A 16,699-nucleotide genomic window follows, 5' to 3' on the forward strand; every position below is an offset into this window, starting at 1 on the left:
TTAATGCTCTACTGAAGAAAAAGTGTCACCTACATATTGGATGAAACACAAATTTTCATTTCTGGGTGAACTATCCCTTTAAATCTACTGAATGTATTCAGTCAAGACTATTGTTTATTTCAAAGTTCTATTAAGACTTTTTTGTTCTGTCAGTTGCTATGGTTATCACTGTCAATCATCACAGAGCGGTAATTTACTCAAGCATTTAAATGCAGTTGTTACAGTGTGTGTGTTGCCCTTGGCCAGCTTAGCAGCATGAAAAATTTAACTTATTCAAACTGTGAAAGTTAAAGCAGGCAAAGAACATTCTGCGCTGGGGAAAACTCCTGCTACAGTCAAGGAAGCTAACTACACTCTCTTAAGTTGTATTTTGTTTAAGGAAAGGATTCATAAGCGGGTCATTCCACGAAATCGGTGCCTTTTCCACTTGGAAAAAAGTGAAAAATAAAATAAGTTTAATCAAAAAATTTTAATATCCATGAAATTAAATGACAAGAAATTGTATTGTGCCATCTCGGGCTATGTAATTTATAATTTTATGACTATTTTTCTACCTCATGTTTTGGTATTTGTGTCAACCCTGTTACTGACAAGCGTTACTAGATACTATAGTTCAATTAGAACTCATATGCCACTGAACGATATAGGCATTAGCTGAATAATATACCCTGGGGTGAATTTTAAAATAATTGAATTTTACACAGACAATCTTTAAAAACAGGGTCAAACCTAATCTATGTCATCCCTGTTACTCTAAAAAGCAACAGGTTGACAGTAACAGGTTTGACAATTTCAAACAAATTTGCTAATTTCTAGCTAATAGTCAAGTTCACAAAATCACATTGTACACTTTGAAAAGATTTTACTTGTAGATATTGATTATATTAAATGTATAAAATAATTGATTACATTTACATTTTGAAAATTGTAACAGGATTGACATTGCATGAAATCATAGTGAGGGACAGGCCAAAAATCTTACCCTTATCAGCATAAATTCTATTGAAATTATTTAAAACAATATTTGATCAACTTTTTTGGATGCAATATTGATGAAGGCATGCATAGTATTGTTATGTTTTTAAATTGCACATTTATTTGTTGTTATATATTTGATTATTTCTTAGGGACGCAAAAGGCACTGATTTCGTGGAATGACCCAAGCATTAAAAAAAATTAAAAATGCCATTTTGAGCAGATTTCTTCTGTAGAGACCCGTTTAAAAGTTCTCATCAACCACTGTATTAAAGCGCTCAATCGAAATGTCTGCTGATCAAACATAAATTGATCATCCTAACAGAAACCTTCACTGCACTCTCACAAATGCAGCAGCTGCCAAATCACTGCTCGTACCGCAAAACGTTTGGTAACGTCACATATTTACAATTTTTTACACCACTCCACCTGACATAACTCTTCCACTTACATGAACGTAGAGGTCTTCAAGAGCGATGAGGTTGTGTTGAAGAAGAGCTGCAGCGATGTGGTACAGAGATGATGGCGTTTCTCCATTAGGCTCCTGTGGAAACAAAAAACACCAGATGAACATGATTACAGACAGTGATCTCGTCCAAGAGAAGGGTGAACGAACCCAGCTGGGCAATATAATGTTCACTATGTGCAAACGATTCCTTTTCTATCCCTTTTGAGTATTTGATCGCAGCAGATTCCTACTACTTTTGTTCATCTGGAAAAAAGTTCTGACAGAAAATTATACTTGACACAGCAGTCATCTTGTATGAGTCAGTGAATATATTACTGCACAATAACATGAACTAAAACTAAAGGCAGAGTTATCAGAACAGTTGCCATGCCAACTGATATACTCTGTACTGCAAAGACAAATGTTCAGAAACAATGACTGGAAATATTTCTGAAATTTTGCCCAGCACTGGCTGTGTTTTAAGACCGAACATGCCTAACCTGAAAGCAATTTTTGACTCAACATTTATACATGAGAGTCAGAAATTAACTTTCAATAAGAGGCAATATTTGTCCCCATGGAGTTTATTTATATATATATATATAAAATTTTGATAGTAACGGTATTAAATGTATCAGTGTTGTCTTCTTATCAAATAATTTACTTCAATCAGAATATTATAGACCGTTACCAATCAAATGTTAGCATCATTAACAAAAGCCATCATTACACTGCAAAGGTGGAACAGAAGCTGGCATGGCATGTTTATTTACTCAAACTGTCCACAACAACTGCATAATACAAATCTAAAATTATAATTTAAAAAAAATATTATTATTATTGTGCACAACCGCTTATGAATTAGTTTATTGGTTTTTATATGCATGAGAAAATCAAGACTTTACATTGGTTACTTTAATGAAAGTATGAAAAATAAAACTTAACAGAAACGTGTGCGATTGTATTGCTCAATACTAGGAATGTAACGATTCACTCAACTTACGATGCGACACGATTCACGATACTGATTTTGTGATAAGATTCTCAGAATTTTTTTTTTTTTTTTTTACAAAATGAGATTTAGGACCAATTATTAATGAAAAGGTCTCCTTTTATTATTTTTCAGACATTATTTCTCATTTCTTTGTGAAATTGAAATGTCAAAAAACTAATTTGAAATTTTAAAACAAACCACAAAACAAACGAATAACACAAAAAAAAATATCTTCATATAAACAAAATAAGGCCTTGTCAGTGCTCTTTCCATTTAAAATTAGAGGCAACCACTGCAATTTAATCACAATCCAAACAAAGATGCTGCACACATGCAGTAGGAGCAGTTTTTAATCTAAATTGGGTTGCATAATTTTGAAATTTGAAGCAAAAACAGAATGGTCTGACTTTAGTTGTGTGACTAGAGTATACAGTAAAGTACAGTATACTACATAAAACACCTGCACAAAAAAAGAACAGCAGACGGGCTGAAAGAGATTCACTCTCAGACTGAAGGTGGCGCTTGTGTTTCCTTGGTTGCTGCTGTAAACAAAGCAGCCCTGCAATTATGAACACTATTTAAATATGCATTATACAGAGGCAAGATGAAAAGAAAATGGTATCTAAACCTTTCTAAAGAGAGTCAGTTCCCCTCAGACATACATTCTTATAAACTCCCACCTATCGTGATTCATTTGACATCTCAACCGATTTGAATAGTCACATATTTGTATCGATTTTTAACCGGTTCGGGGTGCATCGTTACATCCCTACTCAATACTGCAAAATGTGTAAAAAAAAATATTTCACAATTCAGTTTATTAGCGACAGCTGTAATAGATCAAGTTGAATTGTGAAGGGACATTTTGCTCATTTTGGTGGCATTTTTGGTTCAAGTCCCTGTTACACCCACTGTCTAGGTTTGAAGCAAAAGCATTCTGTCACATGTCTGTGTATTTACTTGTAATGAAACAAAGATATTTGTCCTGTGTGTATTTGCATATAGAAACCATATATACAGCTACACGATGGAGCGTACCTGGTGAAACTTGAACTTGAAGCCCAGCATGTGGCAGAGGGTCTGGTGCTCGCACATGTAGGACTTGATAAGAGGGATGAAGAACTCATCATGTTCAGAGCGACACTCGTACACCTCCAAGATGATGTCCAGCACACGGTTTGGGTCCAGATTGAAACATCCTGAGGACAGAACACGGACGGCATCGCTCATGATCTCAGTGACGGTCACCACACACGACAGCTGGAATTATGGCAGCTGGTTTGAGCTCACTCAAGTGATCATAAAGCTTTGTTTTTGGCTCGCTGAGATACCCCAACGACCTGGGGCAAATGTGAGTGTTTCATCTGTCATTTGCCCTACTGCATTCACACTATATCATGTATTACACTTATGTTTTTATTAGGGGTGGCCATTAGAATGGGGAAAAAAAAACACTATGGAAGTCAATGGGGACCAGCAACACTCTTCAAAATATCTTCTTTTTTGTGTTCAAAAGAAGAAAGAAACATAGGTTTGGAACTACTCGAGGTGTGTTTTTAACTGACCCTTAAAGTTAGAATATTTATGTACATACATACATATACACACTTTACTATTAGTAGCATATTAAAGTAGTTTTATATCATCCTTAAATGTTGGTTTCAAGATCATCTACTGCTACTAATCAACATCCTAATAATCATATCACATCTGGAACAAAACAGCAATATTCAGGGATGTAGTTCAGCTCACGAGTCATTAAGACAGGTGATGTAGCACATACTGTACCTATTAATGACTTGATGTTCTCAAGGACGAGGTGGCTGGTGAGATTCCCGGACAGATCCTGCCCAAGCTCCGTGATCAGCTTAGCGTAACCTTCATTCTCCTCGCGCAACAAATTGAACTTCTGCTGTTTGTAACTACGGAGTGAAAGATGGAAGGTTACACAGGAAAATAACTTCATGCACTTCGGCTAAAACTAATGAAGTCCATCAGAGCTGAGGTCTGCTGGTCACGGGCAGGAGTGCGAGGCTAATGCCGCCCTCAGACATATGGCAGGCATTTTATAAGATGACATGAAACCAATTAATCCATTAGAACACACTTATGGTAATCAAAGGACTGTTGAATGGCACGTAAAAGTGTGGTAAGAGAACGGGGGCTTTCAGGGCAGAGTGCTCTGTAATCTTGATAAAACTCATTAAGAAAGACCTACACAAAGGCATGAAATTAATCATCATCACGGGAGCTCAGCGTTATGCTTTTCATTTACAGCAAAATGAGGCTGGGGACATTTTATAGATTCACAACAACAAGCTGAATGTGCAGAAAGCAGTGACCCATGTCTGAAAGAGAACACGGCATTTCAGCACATGAACTCGTGGTGTGTTTTATACCCAACGACTGTCATCTGAACTCATCGCAGTTCAACAGGGGTCAACTCTTCACTTCAGATGCAAATGATCGCATACAAAAAGAAGTTACAATTCAATTTGCTTTAATGCAAGCCATTAAAAATCAAGTCAGTACGCAGCATGTTTAGATACAAGTGCTGTCAAATATCAATTTATATTTTTATATTGATTCAGAATATTTGAAACAATCTCAACGCTCATTTTCCTTAATATCGATTAGGGCTCATATCGAGATATGAATAACCGCGATTTTTCAACCGCAGCCTCTGCGATTACACTCTGTCACGTGACACGCGAGAGTAAAGGGGTGTTCAACTTGGAAGATTGATCGGTGAATGACATCAAAGTACGGCGAGAGAAAGCATAATATATTAATATTAAGACCCTTTCAAATGGGACGCGGCAGTCGCGAATGTCTAGTTCATTTTCAATGGGAGACATGCGGAAAGCGGCAAACCACGGGCGGTTTCACTGGCGGCGCGGAGGTGGAGCGCAAGAACCCAAAATCATGCCGCTTCAGGCGCCGCCAATATTTTATACAAATATTTTATCTTTTTGTAAGAGGCAACGGCAGCCACGTCGGCTTTAACCAATTACTGAAACAGAATAGTTGTAGTTGATAAATAATGTCATTCATATCAATTCATGCATCACCTAATTTCATCGTAACATATAGGCCTGGCCTACAGAAAAGAACATTTGTTTAATCCATCTAATATTGTGTTGGTCATACTATACAATGATTTAAAGAGCTTTAAAAAAAATTGCATATTAAAACGCAATATTGGTTAAAAAAGAAAGAAAAAAAATTTTTTTTTGCAATTTTCCAAAATCTTTCAGCCCTAGTATCGATATACGATTACCAGCTTCTCGCGCTCTCGTTTCTGTGACAGAGATTTGAAACACAGCGCAGACTGTTTTATTGAAGTATATAGTCCACTGAACTGAACTACTTCAGAATGATTCACATGTAATCATCTGTCCACAAAAATTATGTGCATTTCAATACTAATAATAATAATATTACTACTATTATTATTTAATCCCAATTAGAGCTCTGAGGAATCTCAGACAGGGTTTCAGTTGACAAGAAAATACTTTGTTCAAAAGTGAATTACATTAGATACTGATCAAATCAACCATAACATTGTGACAATTCTTTTTTATGTTATCAAATATTGATATTTTTCAAGGTCCCGCATTGAGATTAAAAATTCCAGTATCCTGTTAACACTAACAGATTTTATAGCCAAGTTCTTATATGGTATGCTTTGCTAAAAAGACAAGACTGGCTATAGAGTGCAACAGTTCCTGCCTTTTCAGCAGTGCTAGTTTAAAAAGGTTTTTTTCCCCTCATTTATTTAACCCATAAGCAATTTAAAAAAAAAAAAAAAAAAAAACAGCTTTAGGTTATAGGCTATGATCCAAATCACCCAGCACCAGGTGAATCACATTACAAATTTCCGTTTGAAGCAAAAAATAAATAAATAAAAATAAGTACTTTAAAATAGCATACATATCAACATACAGTTTTATTCTAAACCGAGTACTTTTATTATATATTAATAAAAAAAAACTGCACATGTCCTTTGGAAGCTAAGCACATAGAAATACACATGGCAGAGGGAGAGAAGCAGTCGGTGCTTCAAAATGCATCAAACGTCATTAAAAGCAGGTATTTGGGCACATATCAGTTTTTACAAAAATATGCATGAATGAAAAGTGCAGGACGTGATTGATGTGAAAAAGAGTTAGTGTAATAAGCTGTGAAAAGGAAGTCAATGTGACACTGGCGCTGCCTGACACACAGCTAAAAGCCTCGCACAGAGAGAGCCTCTCAGAAAGCATGTGATCCTGAATTCAGTTCACTTCAACAGTCAAATACACATCCAATGACTTCAAAATATCTGCCTTGGCAAGTGTTCACCTAAGCATAGTCAGTTTTGTCTTAAGTGAACGTAAACAGTTGGGAAAGAAATCAGATGCATATCATTATTTTGGTTCCATGCATTAGGTATAATATAATAAACCTGCTGCTGTCTGTGTAATTAATGTGAACCACAACAACAAAACACAGAGACAATCACTCACTGCTCCTGACTGAATAACTTTAGCAGCTTTAATAAGAATCAATTTCTATGTAATTAATACATTGGGCAGTGTTATTTTCCACTGTTAAACACACTTATTAAAAAATATTGAAATAATGCTGACAAACGGTTTTAAAGCACACACCATGGTTTGATTACATGGCACTCTGTAGTCTATATGACCTTTCTTGGAACATGAAGTAATATTGTCTAAGCAGGCACTTCGCTACATTGAGAGGATTGAGGCCACAATATTGTCTAGGTAGGTCGCACAGAAGGTTTTTAAACTACAATACCTAAAAATACCTCGACTGTGATGCGCTTGCTGATTGTATAGGCAAACCACACACTAGTTTAAGAAAGAATGCTGTCTAGGTAGGCAAGACCTGTATATATTCACAGGAAAAGATACAATCAATCCTATTTAAGGTGGTGGGAACAGCAGGAAATGTGACTTACAATAGTTTGGTCTTGATTTTGACAATCTTCTGGTTGAACTGCTGAGCCTGTTTGATCAGCCCCAGAGACTCCAGCGTTTCTGGATCTAATCTCTCCTTCAGCATACCATCAGGAACACAGATCTGAAAGCGACAGACAACAATGCCTTTAATTAGACACTCTTCACCAACACTGCTGTGGAAGCGCTATCAGGAGGATAAGACTAGTATTAAATTCATCAAAATGCTAGAATAATATCTCTGCATCCATCAGCGTAGCACTGCCCACATCCAACCTCAATGGCCTTCAGCTACACTTACATAAGACACTAATAACACTGCATAACAAGCGCGTATTTGCATACTAATCAGGCGTACAGTGGTTTAGATAAAAAGAAGAGAGCAGGGCACTGCAGGTCTTGATGAGTCACCCCGACTGCCATTACAAACCGCTCCCCTCAAAGACGCGTCGTGTTCTGCCACAACAAAGATGCCAAACGTGCTCCGGTTTGAGGCCTAGCTCAAAAACCCACAGCCGCCGTGAAAGTGTCTCGTTTAATTCCAGCACAGCGTTGGAGGTTCGTTCAGGGGAGAAGAGCAGTCCTTTGTGACTACAATTTAATTTTTCACTGGAGGACAGAATTTGGGCCACTCAATACTCTAATGCAGCTAATCTTCAGAGTCAGGGGATCGGCCACCCACTTACGTATGCACGAAAAAAAAAAAAAAAGGATTTTGTCAACCGCAGTGTGTGCTGTAGAGAGATGGGCGACGTGTCTCGAAGCGCATTACTGCCACACCGTGGTCATGAACACAATCACACGCTGCTCTACTCACCAAACAGGCTCCAACCAGCTGGGTAAAATGATCTCGCTTGTGTTTCTCCTCCAAACAGCCAGTCTCGATATCTGCAAAATCAACAATTACACATGCGGCTCACGTGAATGTATATGAAGTCAGACATACATAACATATAAAACGATTCTTGATGTGTTATGTTAATCTACTGCCATTTTAATTGATGTTACAGCAATTATTTGAAAGCACACTGTTCTTTTAGACAGCCCGTTAAATAAGCTTTGTAACGTGAAATGAATCCAATTGATCTTTGTCAGGGTAGATGCCATATTCAATTTTACACCGATGTCATTGAGGATGTGAGGGATAGTCTTAGTCTTTACAACGGCATGCAAATGCATAAAAGTTTTAGATTACATGCCATTTTCAAAGATCACAAATTGAGTTCACTGAAGGTTTTTTGTAAAGATGTTTCATCAGCTGAAAAACTGCCATGTTGTTAAACTTCTAGTATTCATGACACTGGAATTTCTACCTTCTATACAATAAAGGCCCATTCACACCGCACAGACAAACGCCAACAAACAAGTCGGGTGTAGTTGGATTTAGAATTTTATGAAAAATAACTCCTGTTCAGACTGAACCAACAGACGCTGACTGAACAAGTTCAGCTGGGTGAAAACAAACTGTTCCAACAAAACCCAACAAACGTGTTTGTCTGTGCGGTGTTTATAAGGGCAACAAAAAAGTTGTACTTTTTTACTATAGTTATTTTCTTAACTAAAACTCTTTCGTCTGAGACTCCTTAGGCCCATTAGCTCTTTAATATAATACATTTTATAATATAATAGAAGTATTATAATTACTAATGTTAAGACAGAAATACATTATCATAATATAACTGCACTTTAAACTAAATGCAAAGAAGCGACAGTGAGAAACCACAGTGCAAAATGAGAATTATAGTTTCAGATAATCAGAATAATTATGTATTTGAAAAATCTATATTTCTGACATCAGTATTGTTGATCATGCTGTATTTTAATCACTTATTTTTATTTTTTTTTAAAAAGGATATTTTAGTAGTAATGACTATAAATATGTCAGCGAATGGGTGCCGTCAGAATGACAGTCCAAACCACGAATAAAAACATCAAAACTGCATGTTCGCAAGAAAAAAATAATTAACAATTTGGAATAGCAGTTTATATTAGAAATGTCAATAGTTAAGCTTTTGAAAGAAGTTTTCATAATGCAAAGAGTTTATATAAGTAATTTCTAAAATGACAATGATTTGAGCAAAATAATGATTTATCGTGATGTGCAGCCCTATTTCATCAGGTCCTCAAAATGTTGGCACCTTGCATTTATCGGTAACAAACTCACGTGCGTTTTGTGCAGGTTTCAAGAGCTGTAGTATCTCCATGTAACATTAAATTAACATTTAAATCAATCACACTGGGCCTGACAAATGAACAGCAGGGAATTTGATGAGAGCTTCATTAGAATAAGTTCAGTAAGTCTCTTCAGCTCCTTCAAATTCAGCAGCTGAATTATGCAAACATCTGTCAGAACGGCGATCTACGTGGACACACGACTGCAGTTTAATAAGCATGTTCACTCATGCACGTAACAAAACCATCTTTCATACAAACGCATCCTGGCTCTACTTCACCAGGACAAATGAGATGACACTGTCTGGCACACTTCCTTTCATCAGCATTAGCATGTGTAAACATACGGCAGGGCTTACCTAATATACAGAAAACATCAGCTAAAATAGAAGGCATATCGTCTCGCAGCTCCTGAAAGACAAACACAATTGCTTTTAATGGCACATTGCACAAATGTTTACAGCATTTCAATTTCACAGAATTTGTCTTTTTCCCGGTGGAGACTCCAGTTCACTGGAGGACGGTGGACAGCACACTAGACGTAGCAGAAGTAGAGATGTGAAATGGGTGATCTATCACTGGTACACTTCAGCTGCGTTTAGAAGGCTAGTTTCATCTGGCTGGATGAGATGTCACGGCGACAGCAGCAAAGCAATCTGTGGAGTGATTCTGTGTCCACGCTCCACAGATCAAACGTCGCTACTGTTGTGAAAGAACGCGCATAACGTCTGATTTGAAAGTTTAAAGAAAACCTAATTGAGATACACAAGGGACAGCAAACTTCACATCTCAGCAGGACAGAGTTCCTGAGGGTGCCGAGATGGAAGAGTCCTAGCAGGTGTTTGCACGGTAACGTGTCGTTTACTTCAGTGGATTTCTATTTGTGTGTCAGGCTCTGGGGTACTTCTGTACCAGCACCGTTTATTCAGCATTCGGAACCACTCATGAGCAAAAAACTAGCCTTACTGAGTAAATAATCTGACTTACACAAACACCTCTGGAACTGGAATAGCACAGATTCATTTCACTTTAGATTAGGGAACAATTCAGCATTAGCATGCACATGAGCATTCTGGCTGTTTAATAAAGCACATGTGACCCTGGAGCACAAAAGCAGTCATAAGTAGCACATATTTGTAGCAATAACCAAAAACACATTGTATGGGTCAAAATTATCCATTTTTCTTTTATGCCAAAAATCATTAGGATATTAATTAAAGATTATGTTCCATGAAGATATTTTGTAAATTTCCTACCATTTATATATCTAAAATTAATTTTCTCAATATTTGGATTTTTTTGCACCCTCAGATTCCAGATTTTCAAATAGTTGCATCTCAGCCAAATATTGTCCGATCCTAACAAACCATACATCAATGGAAAGATTATTTATTCAGCTTTCAGAAAATTGTGACTGGTTTTGTGGTCCAGGGTCACATATTAATGCATGACCATATTCTAGATCCCTTAACCCTACTCGATACCTAAACATAACTACTACAACAATTACCTTACTATCAACAAACAAATTAGGAGTTTGAGGGAAAGCTCTTAAGCTAATAGTGAATGTGTGTTCCTCAATTTAAAGTGTAAATAACCCACAAAGATGCTTTTTTTGCTAACTTTCAAGATACATTTTTGATCAACTATTTATACATTTTCTAAAGAATGTGTGTTGTTTGCCTGTGGAAAAAACCCTTTCTGTAAGGCTGTTTTCTGGCCCACGTCATAAGTCCGTAAGGCATTAACATGTTTCCTGAGACCGCCTGGGATCTTCAAGACCCTGCCTTTGTGTTTCCTTGCAGCCTACATCACTTCAGTGGGAGGTCTAAATTCAATATAAATGCAATGGAACAGATGAAGCTGTTACGTGGCTTCTGAGCAAGTGGGAAACGCTCAGGATAATGAGTGCAATGGCTCTCAATGTTTTTGGTGCATCTCTGTTTACGATCATGTGATAGGTGAATCGGAGGAAAGCAGGCAGTACTTCACTGCTGTCAGAAAAGCATTCAAGACAGATAGCATTTCCACTACAAATGTGATATGTTCACATGAGTTTTTGAAAGAAAATGTAATCCATTTTAGACCACGTTTCCACCTGCATTATCACCTGATCGGGTAATCAATACATGGCCGTGTTGTAAAAATGGCTCTGTGCCCAGCTGCAACCAACTCCATGAGTAAAGAAAATCTGTTAACACTTTAGTATAGGGACCAATTCTCACTATTAAATAGCATGCCTATTCATTGCCTGTTTATTAGTACTTATAAAGCACATATTTTGCATGGCCATATTCTACATCCCTAATCCTACCCAATATCTAAACTTAACAACTAACTTACTAACTATTAATAAGCAACAAATTAGGAGTGTATTGAGGGAAGAGTCACAGTTAATGGTTTGTTTATAGCAAGAATTGGACCTTAAAATAAGGTGTGACCAAAAATCTTTACTTATAATCATAAGGGTAACATTGTAATGTTTAAAAGTTGAGTTGGGGGTTTGTTCTGATCAGTATGATCAAAAATCAGTAATAAAAAGCTGTGTCTAGGTCAGGGTCATTGTGGTCGAAGGATTTCTGGTGTGCAGCAGTCATTTTTCCCTGTATTCAGTAAAAGAGTGGTTGAAATTTGAGCAACTTTTCATCAACTAATGTTCTCTCAAAAAGCAGCTTGGGGTTTGTGAAACCTTTGACTAGATTAATAATACTTTATCATTTTGGAGCTTGAGAGTCCACATTCACTTCATCAGACTGAAGAGTGGCCAGCATGTGTTCACATTTTTGTGAATCACACAGGATTAATATGAAGTATGATAGCAAATAAATGACGACAGAATATTCATTTTAGTGTGAAATATTCGTATTAACCAACCACGTATGTCAGTAAAACAAATTACACAATTTATTTTCCCTCTCACATCACGGTCCTCACACGTGTGACACAAACACAGACAGTCAATCCTAACAGTCTCAGTGCAGGTGGGGCAGGGGTTGAATTTTAGGAGACGGGATCAGCACTCACCATAACATCAGCCAGGAGACTGGCAGCCACATCCACCTTCAGATTGCCCTGGATAACATGCCAGCAGAGCTCATACAGGGCTGTCTGCAGATCTACAAGACAACACACACACACACACACACGGCAGACTTAATAACAGCTTTCAGCTCCTACAAGGCATGCTGATAACACCTGCACAATATTAAACAGAGCTGCTCACCACAATCCTGTCAAGAGAAACACTAGGGCTTACCAATAAGGATGTTTGGGGCAGTTGACAGAGCTATGGACCCAATGCTTGAATTCTTTTGACTGTTAATCGTGCTGGTATTTATTTATTTTTTTCTTGTAATGCAGTGTTGTTGTGAATTCAGTTGATTAAAACGGTCAACACGGTTATGTTATCTAGATGGCTGCAATAGGTTTTGTTCAAATTGCAAGAATGACTCATGACAGTAGCATCAGTTAGAATCGATAATGATAACAAGTAACATTTTCCAGTGACTGTTTATTAAGTTTACAGTTGTCATTATAATAAAAATAAAAATACACATTTCTTGCAATTTTGTCAGCAGGACAAAAATAAACAAAACTTCTTTATTGTTGGGCCCTGAACACATTAACAGTAATGAATAGTGTGGTATGAAAATTTGTGCACAGGACAATGGATGATTGGTTAATTGTATATATTTTAGTGCCATGCCAGCTACCATGGTTACAATCATGGCAGGAAACAAAAATGTAAATAAACTATACAAAACAAAAATCAAAAACTTTTGCACAATAATGAATAATCTCCACGTTCACCATAACAGCCATTCAACTACTGTGTGTGTGCCTCAAATATACAATTTTCAGCTCAAATAAGTGCTAATATTTATAAGCATTGATGCAGTTTAGACCTCTTCACACTGGCTGTCACTGTGGGAATTGCCTCCCCAAACGTGTGAACTGGGATGAACGTCTCAAGATAAAGATGTTACAAGCAGCTGTCAGACACTGAACAGAAAACTCTCTAGCAGACACTTGACAGGTACTAGAACATTTAACCATTCATAGCTGAATTATTAAAACCATCATACAGAATACAAATTCAATCTATGCTATTTATTAGGACTGAAAACACTTTTTTCTCCTATGACCTCACTTTTGATCTCCTATGACTTAATGAAAGGGCCCAAACTAAGTTAACTAACGCCCTCTTATTTTGTTCAAATTACTAACATCTTGAATATTACACAAGGGTTAGGGCTTTGCAATTAATCGAAATTCATTTTTTAGATTATGAAATTACAGTAATCGATATAAAACGATTATTGCTCCCCGTTCCGCCCCCTTTGCAGCAGTACGCTTTCACTCCTCCATAAAAGCCCGATTTTTCGTGCAAATCAGTAAAATCATGTAACGAGACATTTGCAAAATGGGACGTGCTTGATTTATTTTAGTTGATTAGATGTATTCATGTTTTTAAAAGCGTGCTCTCTACTAAAGGACTTTTGTAGCTTTAATAAGAAACAAAGGAAGTTTAATTCTTACAGAGAAGACTATGCTGTTTTATTTTACATTAGGTTATTCAATTTCTCTAGTAGGCTGTTAACTGAATACTTCAGACTTGGATTAAAAAAAAATACTTAAAGCACAGTTTGTTTCATTTGTATGTTTTTTATTCTATTGCATTCCTTTGCTTTTTTTTTTATTACTGGCAGTTTAATTTTTTTTAACTAATATTAGTTACTCTAGTACTCTGCTGTGGTATTGAGAATTGTGACATTTTGCTGGTCTCTAAAATGTAGATGTCACAGCAAACTTATTTACATAAAATATATATTTGATATATATCATTATCTTTATCTTTCATATAAAATTGTAATCATACGGCCAACTAATAATCGTGATTATGATTTTTGCCATAATCGAGCAGCCCTAACAAGGGTTATGCAAGCTTATGAGCAGTACAGTATTTACAGAACAGTTGGCATTTATTGCCAATGCAACATATACAAATGCAAATGTTGTAAATCTTGCTCACGTGGAATATTAAAAACTTGCTCTTCTGACCCTTTACAACCAGTATCAACTGCTTTGGAATATCGAGAGAAGACATCAAAATATTAGACAAGACAGACAGACTCTGTCCTGCTTGTGTCCCACAGCCCTCTCAACACACAGAGCAGGTGTATGAAAACATTTATCATTGTTGGGAAATATTACTAAACTTGGCTTGCTTCTGAAATTTCCTGTAATTCCTATGGTTTACATGAACAAGAATGTGGTATTGTTTACATTTTAATGTAAAATTGATTTACATTAAAAGCATAATTTGTGCATTATACATTTATTTCATAACAATTTGCACAAATAGCATTGGTATATACAATCACCACGGTGGTAAACAAATTGCCCAAAGACTTGAACTCACCTTTAACAAACTCATGACTGCTGGGTTTCCCTGCAAGGTCCTGGAAAAACTGGAAACTGGAAACAGAAAAGGCAAATAAGTGAGAGGCTAGAAAGAGAATTTTAGTAATTGCTAAGCACATAAACAACAACAACAAAAGATTTAATTTGCACTGGATTAACAGTGAATGAGGTCTAATAGTTTTTAGGCATAACAGATCAAAATTGTATAGCTTACTACTTACTACACATTTAAAGCTTGTTTTGTATCACACAACTGCAGTCTAATCCAGCACCACAATCACCTCTGTATGACGCTGAACAACTTTAACACACTCCTTGTGCTACAGGTTATTAACAATTCAATATCAGCTGAATTTACTGCAAAAATGTGCCACCCATCTATATCTGTCTCATCAGCCTCACAAACACCCACATGGGTCAAACTACCTGCAAAAGACAGGTGCATGTAAATATCAATCAGGCAGTGCTCAAATCCTAGTAAGCTGCCTAACAAGACAGCATTGCACGTGACGCCTCACTAGATTTTAGAATGCTGCATACAAAAGCAGTTTTGAAACAAGATGCCTAACACCGCTGTCTAGACAAGGTTTAGCATGCACTGGCATCCCACTTCATCACAGGTGCTCACAATGATGTCTATATAAGCAGCTCACATGGTCTCCTTGACACTGTGCTGCACTGTGTTCACTACAATGCAGTCTAAGTAGGCAGCTCGCTAGGTGTCAACATTTAGACCGCTCAGTAGGCTTTGAGACTGTACTATTCATAAATGCGCTCTAGGTAGGGCAGATCACCACGTTTCATTCTGAACCGACATCTCGTATCGAAATCTGACGGGGCGCTTATAAAGTGAGCTTGAACTCTTTAGCACAGCTAACGTTACATCTACACCTTACACAACACACAACCTCCTAACACCCCATAATATTGACTTCGGGTCAGCTCAGGGTGTATGAGATCACGTTTACCAGCATGTAACACACATTACGTTAAATGCTATGTAACACACTGATAAGAGGACACATGCTAATGCTAACCCTGCTAACTATTAGCACACTGACGTTACATTCATGAAAATTACTGAAGTACCCGATAAAGTGTCTTACACATCCATGTACAGAAACTACATACTTTATATTCTTTATTTGGTTAGTAGTATATTTAGGTTTGTTGGCTATTTTATTGAACTTTGAGTAATGAGTCTTTACGCGCACTAGCTGTAGACATTCACAATGAAGGTAACAATCACCCGCGGCGATACCGCCCAAATAAAATAGATATGACTTTATTTTCACCCCCACTTCCCATCTGATTACTAAACTCTTACTCACAACTCATTTTTGCCGGATTTGTCCCAGTTTTTTATCCAGTCAGACGGGAAGATCAGCGCCGCCATCTTCCTCCACACTCACTCACTCACAGCGGCGGCGGCGCGCACCGGATGTTTAGCACACACGCTCGCGCGCGCGCGCCTCAGTGCATCTCGGGATGCAGGAGTTTTTGAATGTTGTCAGTTTCTTCATTCCATTTCATTTCCAGCTAATTTAATTTAGCCATTTCATTAATTTTTAAACTATTTAAGCCATTTTATTTATTTATTTATTTATTTATTTTTAATAAATAATACTTTTGAGAAATGAGGAGATGATGGGCTTGCTTTGTTTTCACATTTCAATTGTGTCTGTTGATTGTACAGACAATTGTATCCGCAAGCATTAACTG

At 37.0% G+C, this 16,699-nt stretch overlaps 1 protein-coding gene across 2 annotated transcripts in view; it reads right to left on the reverse strand.

The window, feature by feature from the left end:
• thoc2 (THO complex 2) overlaps positions 1–16,450 on the reverse strand; it is a 76,341-nt gene extending 59,891 nt beyond the window's left edge. For both annotated transcript variants that reach the window (XM_058797213.1, XM_058797212.1), the window contains exons 1-9: positions 16,309–16,450; positions 14,976–15,031; positions 12,578–12,669; positions 9,913–9,964; positions 8,199–8,269; positions 7,384–7,505; positions 4,206–4,339; positions 3,456–3,616; positions 1,427–1,519 (exon numbers count right to left, since the gene is read on the reverse strand). In XM_058797213.1, coding sequence (XP_058653196.1) covers positions 1,427–1,519; positions 3,456–3,616; positions 4,206–4,339; positions 7,384–7,505; positions 8,199–8,269; positions 9,913–9,964; positions 12,578–12,669; positions 14,976–15,031; positions 16,309–16,373 — 846 coding nt within the window. In that variant the 5' untranslated portion in view covers positions 16,374–16,450. The remainder of the gene's footprint in view (positions 1–1,426; positions 1,520–3,455; positions 3,617–4,205; positions 4,340–7,383; positions 7,506–8,198; positions 8,270–9,912; positions 9,965–12,577; positions 12,670–14,975; positions 15,032–16,308) is intronic.
• Between the last annotated feature and the right edge of the window lie 249 nt (positions 16,451–16,699).

The sequence above is a fragment of the Onychostoma macrolepis genome, chromosome 14, assembly GCF_012432095.1.
Source record: "Onychostoma macrolepis isolate SWU-2019 chromosome 14, ASM1243209v1, whole genome shotgun sequence".
Lineage (NCBI taxonomy): Eukaryota > Metazoa > Chordata > Actinopteri > Cypriniformes > Cyprinidae > Onychostoma > Onychostoma macrolepis.